The 14,240-nt window shown below is 43.8% G+C and overlaps 2 protein-coding genes across 3 annotated transcripts in view; both read left to right on the top strand.

Annotated features, from left to right (window-relative positions):
- Positions 1 to 176: 176 nt before the first annotated feature.
- On the top strand, positions 177 to 8,199 carry cpn1 (carboxypeptidase N, polypeptide 1). The gene is made up of 9 exons (XM_003961569.3): positions 177 to 783; positions 2,505 to 2,701; positions 3,694 to 3,849; positions 5,085 to 5,261; positions 5,367 to 5,478; positions 6,668 to 6,807; positions 6,997 to 7,096; positions 7,535 to 7,653; positions 7,774 to 8,199. The coding sequence occupies exons 1-9, from the start codon at positions 549 to 551 to the stop codon at positions 7,879 to 7,881; spliced, it is 1,344 nt and encodes a 447-aa protein (XP_003961618.1). The 5' UTR covers positions 177 to 548; the 3' UTR covers positions 7,882 to 8,199.
- Positions 8,200 to 12,298: 4,099 nt separating this feature from the next.
- dnmbp (dynamin binding protein) overlaps positions 12,299 to 14,240 on the top strand; it is a 32,828-nt gene continuing 30,886 nt past the window's right edge. For both annotated transcript variants that reach the window (XM_011606381.2, XM_011606374.2), the window contains exon 1: positions 12,299 to 12,579. The gene's annotated coding sequence lies outside the window, so the exon portion shown is untranslated. The remainder of the gene's footprint in view (positions 12,580 to 14,240) is intronic.

Below are 14,240 nucleotides of genomic sequence, written 5' to 3'. Positions count from 1 at the left end.
CACACACATACACACAAACACAAACACAAATAGAGAGAGAGAGAGAGAGAGAGAGAGAGAGACCCTAAGCCTGTGTGTTGACTTGAGAGCTAATGAATGGATGACTGGAGGCTGCAGGGGTTGGGGAGAGCAGCGCCGTGGAAACAAGCCCTCTTTCTCTGGAAAGGAAGAGTAACGAAGGAGACAATGGGTCCGAGGATGGAAAATGAACAAATGAAATTCCGAGTTTGTGTGCAGACCGTCGAGGGGGCTGCGGGGCAGAACTACTTGAAGTATTCTGAGGGCCACTAAAGCAACTAGCGCGTTCTTCACAGGGACCCAAAAGAGAGTGAGAGAGAAGCAGCTGTTGTAGGAAGAGAGGGAGACAAAGAAGGAGCAGGGGGCTGTCCTTGCTCGCTCCTCGGAGTGAGGACTGGATGTGGGAGGAGGCAGCACCGAAGAAAGAGGGCATCAAGCAGGGAGTAAAGCAGAATGTGTGGTGCGTGAAGACGCATACATACATCTAAAAGTTTTGTCCGGCCTCCTCTCCTGTGCTGCACGGCCCGACGATGCAGCAGGGGCGCGCCCGTTGCCAGCTCGCTGCCCTCTTGCTGGGGCTGATGGGGCTCCTGACGGGGGGCTCCGAATTCCAGCATCACCGCTACGAAGACATGGTGGGAGCCCTGTTTGCGGTGCACAGCGAGTGCCCCTACATCACTCGCATCTACAGCATTGGGCGCAGCGTAGAGGGACGACACCTCTACGTGCTGGAGTTCAGCGACAACCCAGGCATCCACGAAGCATGTGAGTAAACCCCATTCATGGGTCCCTTTCCATCTGAAGCGGCCGTGCGGAGAATTTGAATAACCTGTAGACACACAGCAGATGCCGTCCAAGCTAAGATATAAAGGTTAGGTGAGTGGATGACCTTGTTCATGAGAAAGCTGCCAACAAATGCTCCTCTCAAGGGCCACAAAGTAACCTCTGAAGATGTTAAGCAGACACCCATTTCCAAAAGTCACTGGCAGTGCATTTGTTTTGCACGTCTCGCTGCGGTGAGTGAGAACATAGCTGGCAGGAGACGCAGCGGTCTAGGGGGGGTTGTCCTTCATCGGCCTGATTTACGGTGCGGTTTAATAATAACGAGTCTGACCTCTCTGATAAACATATCTGATGCTAAAGTCATAACATCTGCGCCTGCATTTCATTTTCACCCGCTCACCGCTGTGGGAGTGTGCGGTGCTGCTCAAAGATGGGCAAAAGACGCAGAAGCTCACTCTGATTCAACAAGGCTTGCAAAACTTTTACCTCCTCGGGATGTTTATGTAGAAAACCGGGGGGGGGGGGGGGGGGGGGGGGGGGGGGGGATCCTAACTTTTGCCACCATCAGTTTTGCAAAGTTTTCAGTCTCTTTTAACTTCAGAAACCAACCAACCAACAAACAAACCACAAACACTTGACAGTCGCAGCTCTTTTTTCGGCTGCATTTTTATCTACATTTGCACGCGCAACTGCTTCCTCCAGTAGAATTGGAGGATGTGTGTCTGCTCTGCTGTGGTGATGACCAAGGGTGAAAAACAGGAACAGTGCACTTCATGGAGGGGAGTAACCAGTCTGGGTCAAGCCTCTTCCACCATTTAAGCCGTGCACGTCTTTTCGTTCTGCTGAGAGTCAGGGAGGGACAGCACTGTTTTTTGAACCCAAAGCCAGTTGCCCCCATCTTAAAGGATGGGAGCTGTGGCACTGAAGCTACTATTTGATTGCCCAAAGCAATTAGTGAAGGGGGCTCATACGTTTGGAAGTCGCGGAACGCCCCCGTCACACACCATCCACAGGAAAACACTGAAATCCTGCAGTGTCACATGTAAACAAGCACAATAATGCAGTGTGGTGCTGTATGCTCCTGTTAACACAGGACAGCATGATTTTAAAGCAAGCTTTCAGCTGTTGTTTTGTGCTTTGGGAGGTCTGTGGATCTATTAACACGCTGCTGTGGTGATTAATGAAGAGACCCCTGGGAGGAAGGGAACCCCGTACAAAGACGGAGCCTGTTTGGTTAAGAGGCTCACTCGGTCAGTGACTGATGAGAATGCCAGAAGAACTTATCCAAATAATCAAAGCAGTCCTGATCAGTCGATCTGCTCACCTATCGTGTCAAAATATGAGAAGTGTGAGTCTCTATGTGTTTTGGAGTCGAAAGTATCAAGAAAACGTGCGCATTATCATACACGAGTCACACTAAAGTGTGATTAGGGATGCTGATTCACAGAGAGAAGGTTGTAAGTTTCATTCCGTGTGGACTCGAATTGATGGAGCCTCACAGAGCTTGCAGAGCTCGCCCCAGGCCGAGTTTCTCACTCCAGAGAATGTCGGAATTTAAACACTTAAAAAGCTCAGCCTGCGTTCAAATTCAACATGAGGTTAATGCGCGAGCACGTTCTGGCAGGCTTTTTAAATGTCACGCCTGGCAGCTCAGTCTGACTTCCTGACCTCCACCATCCAGCCTCACTCTGTTTCCTCTCCAGTGGAGCCGGAGTTTAAGTACGTGGGCAACATGCATGGCAACGAAGTCCTCGGCCGCGAGCTGCTCATCAGGTTCTCCCAGTTCCTCTGCGAGGAGTACCGGGCTGGGAACCATCGCATCATGAGGCTGATACATGACACACGCATCCACATCCTGCCCTCCATGAACCCTGACGGCTACGAAGTGGCAGCCAGACAGGTAACCAGTGCTCCGACAGGCAGCTGCAGCAGCCATCCCACCGCTTAAGGCTCTAAAATATCATAAAGCTAAAAAGTAAAGCTTAACAAATGTTCATTCCAGCCCTTTTCTCCAGCCAGTGTCATTTTCTCAAAGTTTTACAATTCAGTCCATCACTTCCCGTCTGTGGCGGCAACTTTATCATAGGATTTCCGTGCAACCAAGAGACTCTTCAGAGTGAGGGGGAGGGGGACTAAATCAGACTCCCACAGGGCTAGTGAAGGGGGCTAAAGGTATAGAGTTCAATTCAAGCGATTTTAAATTAGCATTTTAAAAAATTGATTAAAAATCTCATTAACTCCACATGTGAGTGAGAGAGCGGCAGAAAGACAGAACCCCCCCCCCCCCCCCCCCCCCCGTCAACTTGTGGTAAATACAGTATTTAGATAGGAAACCTCTTTAAAGCTCACAGCAGCACAAATCTGAGGCAAATTATACAGTGGTGTCCTCACGGCTCTGTAATTTGCTGCTGCATCGACAGATGTTTAATGCGTCAGCACAACAAGATAATTAAAGAGGCACTTTTTAGTGAGCACAACATATCCTAACAGTCATATTACAATCAGAATATCTGTCAAAATAGTCGCTGAGCCTCATTTGCATTTGCATTTGCATTTGCACTTGTCAGACTGAGATGGGGTTTTACCAGCCATCCGCCAGCACCAACAAGCTCTTTTTCAACCCAAAAATATCTCAGATGAGATTCAGTTTCGTTCTCAGGACTTGGAAGCGTCTCTTGTTTGCATGGTCTCAATATTCTTTTTGAAGGAATTTGGAAAGAACTGTAGTTTCCAGGAAAGTTGATGAAATGAAAGTTGCAGATTCCTCTGCAGTCCAGGGGATTGGAAACGACATCTTGGAACATAAAGAGCCTGAAATTCCTCTCACACTAATAGGAAAAGTAACCCGAACATAATCTCCCCCTGAAACCAATTCTGCCTGTGGGTCCACAGGGGCCCGAATTCAATGGGTACCTGGTGGGCCGGGGAAACTTCCGAGAAATCGACCTGAACCGCAACTTTCCAGATCTCAACGCCCTCATGTATTACTACGAGAAGACCAAGGGTCGAAACCACCACCTGCCTCTGCCAGACAACTGGGAGCAACAGGTGAGCGGTGCAGTGGTTCTGTGTGGGTACGTGAGGAGGGAGGTGGGCGGGTGCACGTCTCTGTTTGGACATGGAGGAGACTAATGAGAAACAGGAAAACTAGCAGAGGGTTTAGCTCTTGTTGATATAAAATGACTGCTCGTCAATCCAAAGATTACAGATTGATTTATTTCTCTGTGGAATGTTACGTTTTCTTTCCTACCTGCCTGATGTCTGGAGCTGGTTACTTATTCTATTAATAACCTAAACTTATGGACAGAGGACACCACTACGCTTATAATGGGTTTGCTCCAAGCATCAAGCCTAACAAATACTGCAGTTGCAATAATCACACACAGCAGAAAATGACTTTATAGGACAATATAAGAGTGATTAAAGCAGGAGCACTACAGAGCACCAGTGTGTTTGCATGCTTGGAATCAAAGGAAGAGCTCAACATCCTTCATCATCAGCCTTTCCAAGGACTCACTGTGTAACTCACTCCAGCCTGGGAGCGTAAAGGCTAAACTTTAAAATCCGTGCTGGAAACAGCAATCCTTTGGATTGGAATTTGCGCTCATTTGTCCTGAAAGGCTAATTAAGCATGTTAAATAAGTGTGTTAAATTGTGTTCATTACAGTAGAGTTGAGTCAACTTTAATCACTTTCTCTCAAAACTTTGTTAAAAAAAAGTAACAAAATTTTGGTCCTGAATGCTAACGAGTAGCTGTGTCGCTTTTACAGCTGCTGAGTTCCACCCGGCCTGAAATGACGTGAGGCCGAGGGCCCCCGTGCTGCCCTGCAGGCTCAGTGACCTTTTAATCAGCTGACTGATGATCACCAAGAATGAGCTTAAAGTAGAAACTCTTACTGTCAGCAGATGTGTTTAGGTCGGTCTGTCTGTGGCTCAGAACATAATGGCATTATTGCAGTTTCTGGTATTATAACAAGTGTGCAACACTCACTTATCAAAAGTTAACTTGCATTTCACTCTGTTAAAGTCTAATCAGGCTGTTTACTGGGTCAGGCATGCAGAAAGGAAAGAAAAACAGAAGTTTTCAGTCCATTGCTCTGTTTGGAAAACTATGAAATACCAGCGGGAGTTATGTAGGATAATATTAGTAACTGAAGTTTCAAAATGATCTGAACATCCTTTTGGAACATTTTCTGATAGTTTATCTGACAAAGCAATTGATGCAAATTTACCGGAAATGTAAATGAATGCTCTAAACGTTCCTTGTTTGTTGTGCTCCACAGGTTGAACCAGAGACTTTGGCCATCATAAAATGGATGCAGAACTACAATTTTGTCCTGTCAGCCAACCTCCACGGAGGAGCTGTGGTAGCTAATTATCCCTTCGACAAGTCGAGAGACCCGCGGTTTCGAGGCAGGACCACTTACTCCGCCACGGCGGATGACAAAATATTCCGGAAGGTGTGTGTATATTTAAAATACCAACCATCCAGATGTCCCGCGGGCGTGACCTTTGCCTCTGTGTGTGTATTTTTGGGGCACGTGTGGATTTGTGGGTGCTGACAGTTGGCAAGGACCTACTCTTACGCTCACGGCTGGATGCACAAGGGATGGAACTGCGGTGATTTCTTTGACGAAGGGATCACCAATGGGGCCAGCTGGTACTCTCTGTCCAAAGGTAGGAAAAGACTGCAAACGAGCGCAGCAGATCTCCACCTGGAAACTCTTCAGCTTCATCCACGGTGCTTTTTTGTTTTAAACTCTGAGGACCACCTTCACTAATACCCTGATGATCATATCCCATCTCTGGAGATTAAAATCTTCTTCTTCCTCTTTAATCTTTTATGAAGCAATGAAGTAATCATGAAGCCTTTTGGCAAAACTTCTCATATTTGAAGGGATTTAAAATTCACTTGAGCCCTTCTTGACACAGCTGAAGAGCGTAATCACTGTTTGGTTAATAGGTAACAGATGTTCTACATTTAATATAGTTTGCCATTGGAAAGCTGATGGATATCTTGAGAGTTTTAAAAAGGAACTCCATTTAGAATTCATTAACAGTGGTACAGACCATTTTTCTTTTTTATGTTGGCCTGAGAGATAAATCTTTTGGATCTTACTTGACATAATAAGTGTCACCATGGAGAATCTTAGATATACTATAACAGTGATACCATCCTCAACATGTTCTCAGCCCTAATGTGAGGCAAAGGCTTGTTTTTAAGAAAAAAGCCCCTAAGCCCGACACAGTTGAGGAAGCCAACTTTAGCAATCACTTTTCCTTCAGTTCTCGTTGCCTCATTTGCTTCTGTTGTGAAATCTGTGTTTAGTTTCAGAACAGCGTTTTGCTTCCAGTTGCATTTTTGTCTGAAATATAGTGTAAACCGGGCGTTTATCAGTTCATCTGTATTGCAAAAAAGTGACATGATGTGCAAACCTTTTGATTTAAACCATGTCTGGGATTTTCTTCGGAATGTGATTCAAATTTTTTTCCCCTTTGGGGCCATGCGAGCTTTTGAACTGAAAAAAAACTCTATTTAGTCGGAGTGTGTTATGTTTATTTTAGCAGCTCCTTCTGCTCCAAGTATTAAGTCATGGTCCATGAGGTCGGCTCTGAACTTTTCCTTCCAGTCATTGTGTCATGTGCATTACTGTTACACAAGGCTGTGCTACACTGTCAAAGGTTTTGAAACACCCATTTTTATAAAAAACCCAGTAGAATTCTGCTTTTGGGAAGAAAAAAAAGAGCTCCTGGCTAGTGGTTGTTTTGCGCCTGGACTGAAGTGATAAATCACTTTAGGGCTTCAGCCAAAGCTCTTGAGAACGGTCAGGGTGTAATTTATTTGCGCTTGTTTTGTGTTTTTTAGGCATGCAGGACTTCAATTACCTTTACACCAACTGTTTTGAGATCACCTTGGAGCTGAGCTGTGATAAATTTCCTCCTGCAGCAGCCTTACCCAGAGAATGGCTGGCCAACAGAGAAGCTCTAGTTTCATACCTGGAAGAGGTCAGAACAGACAAATGTCACATATAGTCACCGTCCTGCTAGTTACACATCATGTCAGTGGACATAAATCCATTAACCAGGAACTCAAGCCTTAAAAACACTTGATTTTTAACAGCAGGATTCAAAATGTACCGTGGATGTCTACATTAAAACTGACAAAAAGAAACAAATATTTATTTCTCTTCTCAGGTGCATCATGGGATAAAAGGTATGGTGTACGATGAAAACAACAATCCTATCACCAATGTGGAGATCTCTGTGGCTGGAGTTAACCACGATGTGACCAGTGGTAAGAAGAGTTTGGGCTCAGTTGCTCATATTTATACTCTCTGTAACTAACTGAATTAGTTACAAAATGAATGAGGTTTGTGGTATTGTGTTACTGTTTTCAAAAGCAATCAGAATGCCTAAGAAATTACAAAATAAAGCTTTTTTTGTTTGGTTTTTCAACGCTATATTTTAAAGTTGTGAAACATCTTGGTCTCCTCCAACTTGAATGCGGCCTGCCTCCCTCTAGTGGTCATATTTGAGAAGGCATCCTGGGATAGGCACAATTTACTTGTGAATGAAAACTATTTCCATTAAACCTACATTAAAAACGCAGGAATAGTCCAGTCCTAAGGCTGAATCAGTAGCAGTTTATTTGTACATTAAAATGTGACAGCTTTTAATGTACATCACTTTGCCATTTCCAACCTTTTATTCTGTTACTTGTCCTCTCTTCCAGGAGTGGATGGTGACTACTTCAGACTTCTCTTACCTGGCACTTACAAGGTGACAGCATCCTCATCAGGTTACATCCCTTCCACCAGCACAGTCACGGTGGGACCGGCTGAAGCCACACAGGTGTGTTTTACATTAATGGATACATTGACAACATGTAAATGTCAGTGAAAAATTTATCATCATGGCATTGGTTTGATCTGAATTATTCACAATATTTTCTTGTTTTTCTTTGTCTTTCAGCTTAACTTTTACTTGAAAAGAGCACCAAAACAACAAAACCTGAAAGGCAAGCTCCACAAGAAGAACCTCTCATCTCCTAAGGCCCCTTTGAAACTCGGCCCCAGATGAGACAAATTATAAGATGCACACTCTTATATAAATATACACAAACACACCACCACCCACACAAACATATACACATTTGAAATATGGAAGTGATAATTGTACAGGGTCTGTAATTTTACCTTCATAAATATATGAATGCATTATATTCTTTATGGTGATGACTTTAAACTGTGCCTTTATTGAGAAAATATTGCAAACCTGATGTATTTCTGCAGCAGTGTTACAGTATTGCATTATTACAGTTATCCTGTATTTGTCAAGGACTTGAATTTGATTACAACAAGGTGGGAAAGTGAAAATAAAATATTTTCACCAACTTCATCCTCTGTCTCTGTAGATTTTATTATACACATTTATTTGTTGTTACTAATTTACATGAACGAAAGAGTTGCTCTAATGCTTCTTTACAATAGCTGTTAAAACCCATGGAAACAAAAACACCATTATTGAGTCTGTCTTTGCTTGACCTGACCGCAAATTTCCATGATGCAACACAAAATAAAAATGTAAGGTCATAATGTTGATAATGTTGAACTTGACCCCATTCTTAATTTCTGATAACGTATTCTGATGAAACTTTGTGAGGGCCACATTATCCAGCATGAACGATGCTGCCATCTAGCGGCAGGAAAACGCATGGAAAATATAAGATTACATTCAGATTCAGATCCTTTATTTGTCCCACACGGGGAAATTTACAGCGCAACAACAGCAAAAGCACGCAGAAAAAGAAAATAAAATTGGGATAGAATAGAGAATATACAAAAAAGGATGTATATATACAATAATCCAACATAAGTGGATACTCAGCACCTGTACATAGTAGAATATATAATATTCAGATTGTGCTAGCGGGCGTTATGTTTATTGTGCAGTCTGACAGCAGCCGGCAGGAAAGATGTGCAATACCTCTCCTTCACACAGCGAGGGTGGAGCAGCCGCTCACTGAAGGAGCTGCCCAGTGCTGCCAGGGTGTCCTGTAGGGGGTGGCACGTGTTGTTCAACATGGATGACAGCTTAGCCATCATCCTCCCGTTTCCCACCACCTCCACCGAGTCCAGGGGACATCCCAGGACAGAGCTGGCCCTCCTCACCAGTCTGTCCATCCTCTTCCTGTCCCTGTCCGTGATGCTCCTGGACCAGTAGACTATCCCGTAGAAGATGGCTGATCCCACCACAGTCATAGAAAGTCCTCAGGAGTGGTCCCTGTACTCCAAAAGACCTCAGCCTCCTGAGCAGGAACAGTCTGCTATTGCGCTTCTTGACAAGGGCGTCTGTGTTGTGTGTCCAGTCCAGGTTATTGTTTAGGTGAACACCCAGGTACTTATAGGTCTTCACAACGTCGACATCCGTTCCCAGGATGTTCACCGGTGCAGGCGGGGGGTTGTTACGCCTGCGGAGATCCACCACCAGCTCCTTGGTTTTACTGGCATTGATCCGGAGGTTGTTCCGCAGGCTCCAGTCCACAAAGTCCTGAATAAGTTCCCTGTACTCCGTATCATCCCCATCAGTGATGAGGCCGACAGCAGCAGAGTCATCAGAGAACTTCTGGAGGGGACATGATGATGAACTGTATGAAAAGTCCGCAGTGTAGAGGGTAATATCTGCATACTAATCCTCATCCTACATTAAAATATATTTATATATGTTAACATTATTATACAATTTAGAAACTCTCTGTGCATAATAAAGATGGTTAAAGATCTTGCACACTGGACCCTTTAATTAAATAAACTAATATTTTTATTAAAAGTGACACAGTGACTGTGTTTTCACTGACAGTAAGATGACAGTCTTTTCAAAATTCATGCAGAACAGCAAACAGAAGCTATAATCTCAGCAGTCACACCAACAATTGATTCCCATAATACTAAATACCGATCACTGTTCCAACCTGATGTAAATGCTGATGTCTGTCAGTTTTTCCATGGGACACTTATTTAAAACAAAACAAACAAAAAAAAGTAACCCTTTTACACACTGGACTCTTGTTGTTCCTGCCCAAACACAAGAGAATACAACAATAGCCTCTCTCTGACGAACAGGAAAGAGGAAAAGCGCACGTTACCTGTCACTCCTGATTCATGATTGGGGTTTCTTGGATCCCTGAAGACAAAGAGTGAAGGCCACAAATAATAAAAGCTAGAAACTCAGGATACATGCTTGTTCCTACAAATCCTACAAACATTATCCCTCCATCCATCCATCCATCCATCCATCCATCCATCCATCCATCCATCCATCCATCCATCCATCCATCCATCCATCCATCCATCCATCCATCCATCCATCCCTTAACCAACACTTTTTCCTAATCAGGTTTATGGGATTGCCAAGACCCAAAACACATCCTGGGCAGGTCAATCACAGTATATAGACACGCGCCAATGTGCATGTTTCCTGACTGCAGGAGGAAAATGCCTAGGGTACCTGGAAAGAACCCATACAGGGATAGGGCAACAAAAAAAGTCGCATCACAGCTGAACCATAACCTTTCATATTATGAGGCAACAGTGAGGGAGGAAACATCTGCAGAAAGAGCCTCACAATAGCAGAAAGAGCATCACATTAGTCATCGAATTACCGACAGCACAGTGACCACAACAAACCAGTGGGATGATTTTAATTTTCTGCCTACTCTAAAACTGTGAGCATAACTGCTGTTTCTCATTGCTGAGTGAGCGTACAGCAACAACAGTGTGTTCTCTGCCTGCTCGGAGCAGTGACGTAAGTCTAAAGACAACAGCAGAGTCACAGACAGGATTTGAGTGAAAGTGGCCACTGTGAGAGGCAACAATGTCAGCGTTTCATTAGAGTCAATGATGTTGACTGTTCAGAGTGTGTGCCTGTGTATATAAGCGTGGTCCTGCACATTTAATTCCAATTAGTTGGTCAAATGCAGCATCAATGACTCCCACAGGGGGCTGGTGATGAAAGAGGTCTCCCACACTGACCAACCAGCCACTGACTCACTCTCCGAAGGCAGCATCATCCAAAGTGAGAAATATGACATACATTGGGTTCAGAAGAAAATTAAGGATCAGCGTACCCTGCTTTGGGCCCCACATTGAAGCATAATCTAGGCAAGGGTCCAGTTGCAGCACTCAGAGGCCTGGGCTTCATGGCCGATCTAAACAGCAACATGTGTCCATCCACTATATGGTTGTGAGTCAAGTGGCAAACGTGCAACCCAGAGCTAGATTTAGATCCAATGAAGCACAGTGGACAGCGTGACTAATAAACACTGGATATAACACAGTTGTTAACTGAGGATTTTGTGGATTTCCAAGAGCAAAAAAATCAAAACAGGTACATAAGTGTGGCATTTTCCAGGACTATTGTCCCTGCGAGCTGAGTTAATGGCCTCGGATGTATTTTCCCTTTCCTTTCCTGGACCATCAGCTGAGGGCAAAAGCTCCCAACTGACTTTCCTGCCATTGTTCCGTACATATGCAAGATGTCATAAGAGGAAGTTGTCATTCATGCAGACGCTGCAAAAAACTATAGAGCAGTGTTTCACATGCTCAGAACTTTGCTCCAGTTTCTGGACCAGATGTAATCACATAGATGCAAGTATGCAGCCCTGACAGTAAACATCTTGATGACTACAGTGCTGTCACGAATTAACTGCATTACAGCATATTTCCTAGTGCTCTCTGGTATTTTGTGTTTAATTCAGGAGTGTAGATTTCTTCTTCACTCTGCTGGCTGTGCTCTTTCCACACACCTGTCCTTCATCAACCTTGCTGTCAGTACAGTTTATATTGCAGCTCAGTGTTGAGTTAATTCTGCTCAAGGCTTGTATGCTGGTAGGACATACACAAAAACACCCCCGATGAATACAAAAATCATCCTCCTAAGGGAAAATTATATACAAATCCATACTAGGTTTTCAAATGATATAAATCTCCAGGAATACATCAGTATGTGTGCTATTGTCTGTGTAGGTTCTCAATCATCCAGGTCATTGTATCCAAGGTAGTTTTCTATGTCAACTGGACTGGGTTTCTTATCTTGAAGACGTTTCGCCTTCTATCCAGAAGGCTTCTTCACTTCTCAGAACTGACGTTTCTCAGAACTTCAGTTCTCAGAACTGACGTTTCGCCTTAGGATAGTATCTCAGACTGCATGAAAGAAAAAAAAAAACATTAAAAAAACGACTGGACTGGACAAGTGATGCGTTGATATTTCACAGAGGTACCTGGTAGGTTAGGAGTGTTATAATAACTGCTAATAATATCATTGCACTCTTCTGTTTCTCTGCTTTTACTCTCTCTTCACAAGGAAACCTCACAAATAAACGCATTTCGTGTCCGCCTGTCTAATTTCAGTCAGGCATTAGCGGGGGCAGCTGCGGCTCTCCGCGGAAAAGTGGGTGGTGTTCTCGTGCGGAGTCAATGGTGGAGGGACGCGGGGCGACTCGGCTGCTGCTGTTGTGTTGTGGTGACAGCTGATTGTAGCCAGCCAGAATCCGCTCCACCGTGTCGCCGTTTAACCAGCGCGCCTTCCTGACCTTTGGACCGCAGTAATTCGCTCGTCCCTGGAACGATGTGCCCGCGTTCCGTACCAGAATCCCGGGACGTGTAACAGTAGAAAAGTTGCGCCTGGGTGAAAAGCGGCTCCCCAGCAACAGGCTGAAGAAGTGCGATTTTCTGCTCTGACAGGACAAGCGTTTTATTCTGGCGTTCGCGATCCTCACAGGTAGGCTAATATCTTGCACTTTGGCGCTTTTAAAACGATACATCTATTTATAAACCTACAACAAATCCATTATTCATTCTCAGAGGTGGGTCTGGGATGCAAGGCAAAATCGATTTCGGTAACGCTCGACTATGTGGCACGGAGAAAGTGGTTTTAGACAAGTAAACCGATTTATGACTGGACTGACCGTGAAGCGAGCGAGTGCCTCCCCGCTGTCTGTCACCTGTGGCTGCCCTGTCAGTTGTTCCACCATGTGAGAGCCACAGACGTACCCCCATAAAGAGAGAGCAAGGGTGAGGATGTTTATAGTGGGTTCTTCTGAATGGGTCTGTACTCTAAGATCCAACGGCCTAACTCATGTGTTCCAGTCTCCTCCACCCAATGAGATGCCATTACATTTATGGGATTAGGTGTTAAAAGCCTTCCAGGCTTTTGTTTATTCTAATTTAAGATTTAACTTTAATAGTTTAATTGTAACATGGACCAATTTCAGAAGCAACAACATCAAACATTTGATAAAACATATCTGACCGTGCTGCCTCCATCAGCAGCCCTCTGTTGACGTCCACGTCCAGGTGAAGTCTGCTGTGACAGAGCAGATTGTAAATATAGGAACGCATTGATAAAAATTTCACTATGTTATTTCCCGTAGTGAATGAATCATTAGTTTCAGACTCTGGCACGAGAGATCATGTTTTTTGTCCATTTGGCAAAGAGAATTGGGAGTCATTGCTAAAACTGAGCCGAGTTTTGTGCACTCTAAACTCACAGCCACACACTCAGGGAAATGGCAGGGATTTGAAGTGATTAAAAACAAATGGTTAATTATAGCCTGAATTCTGCCGTTCTTCCTAATGTGCACACTTCTCCAACCACACAGCTTTGTTGGGCCACAGAACTGACAGAAGCCTGATTTAAACTGTGCCCTTGGCCTATTATCCTCTGCTAAACAATATATTATCGTCATCCACGATAGCTGTAATCTCACCCATATGTAGCCTTTTTCAGCTACTATGATTCCATTTTTTTTAAATGGAACAATTAAATGTAATATATAGATCCAATACAGAAGTACATGACATGATCTATGCTTTTTAACTTCCCCAGATTTTTTTTTAGCAGTTCTGCTTAATGGGTGTTTACAGATACAGAATAATGGCCTTGGATTTTTATTTTTTTTGGGGGGGGGGGTTCTGCCGCCAGCAGCAAGTTTAATCTTCTTTACTTGAAAATGAAGTAGTAAAAAAGGCTTGTAATTGTTCTAAACTAGAACATTTGAAAGATTTCAAATGCACGTAAACATCCCACACATACTGAATTATTAAATGTGTGCAGCGGAGTCGGATGATAGTGCAAGATACTTGAGATGTTTGACTTCATTTGCATTTGTTACTACCAATCTAAAATACTGTTTAACGGTTGCCCTCATGAAGCCATGAAATCTCAAAACATGTAATACGCTTTTGCTTTCACGATTGCAGAGATCAACATTTCTTGGTGAAACCTGAGAAAATGCAAGTTTGCTTCCTGTTACATAATATACTGTCACATTTGTGATATATCTGGCACATTACATATTGCATTCCTTGCATTCCCTGCTGTCAGTGTGGTGTTACCTAATGTGTTTGCAAAATATATTTGATTTAAACTGGACTTTAAAA

Source organism: Takifugu rubripes, chromosome 1 (assembly GCF_901000725.2).
Source record: "Takifugu rubripes chromosome 1, fTakRub1.2, whole genome shotgun sequence".
Classification (NCBI taxonomy): Eukaryota; Metazoa; Chordata; class Actinopteri; order Tetraodontiformes; family Tetraodontidae; genus Takifugu; species Takifugu rubripes.
This window is presented reverse-complemented; position numbering and strand designations above follow the sequence as displayed.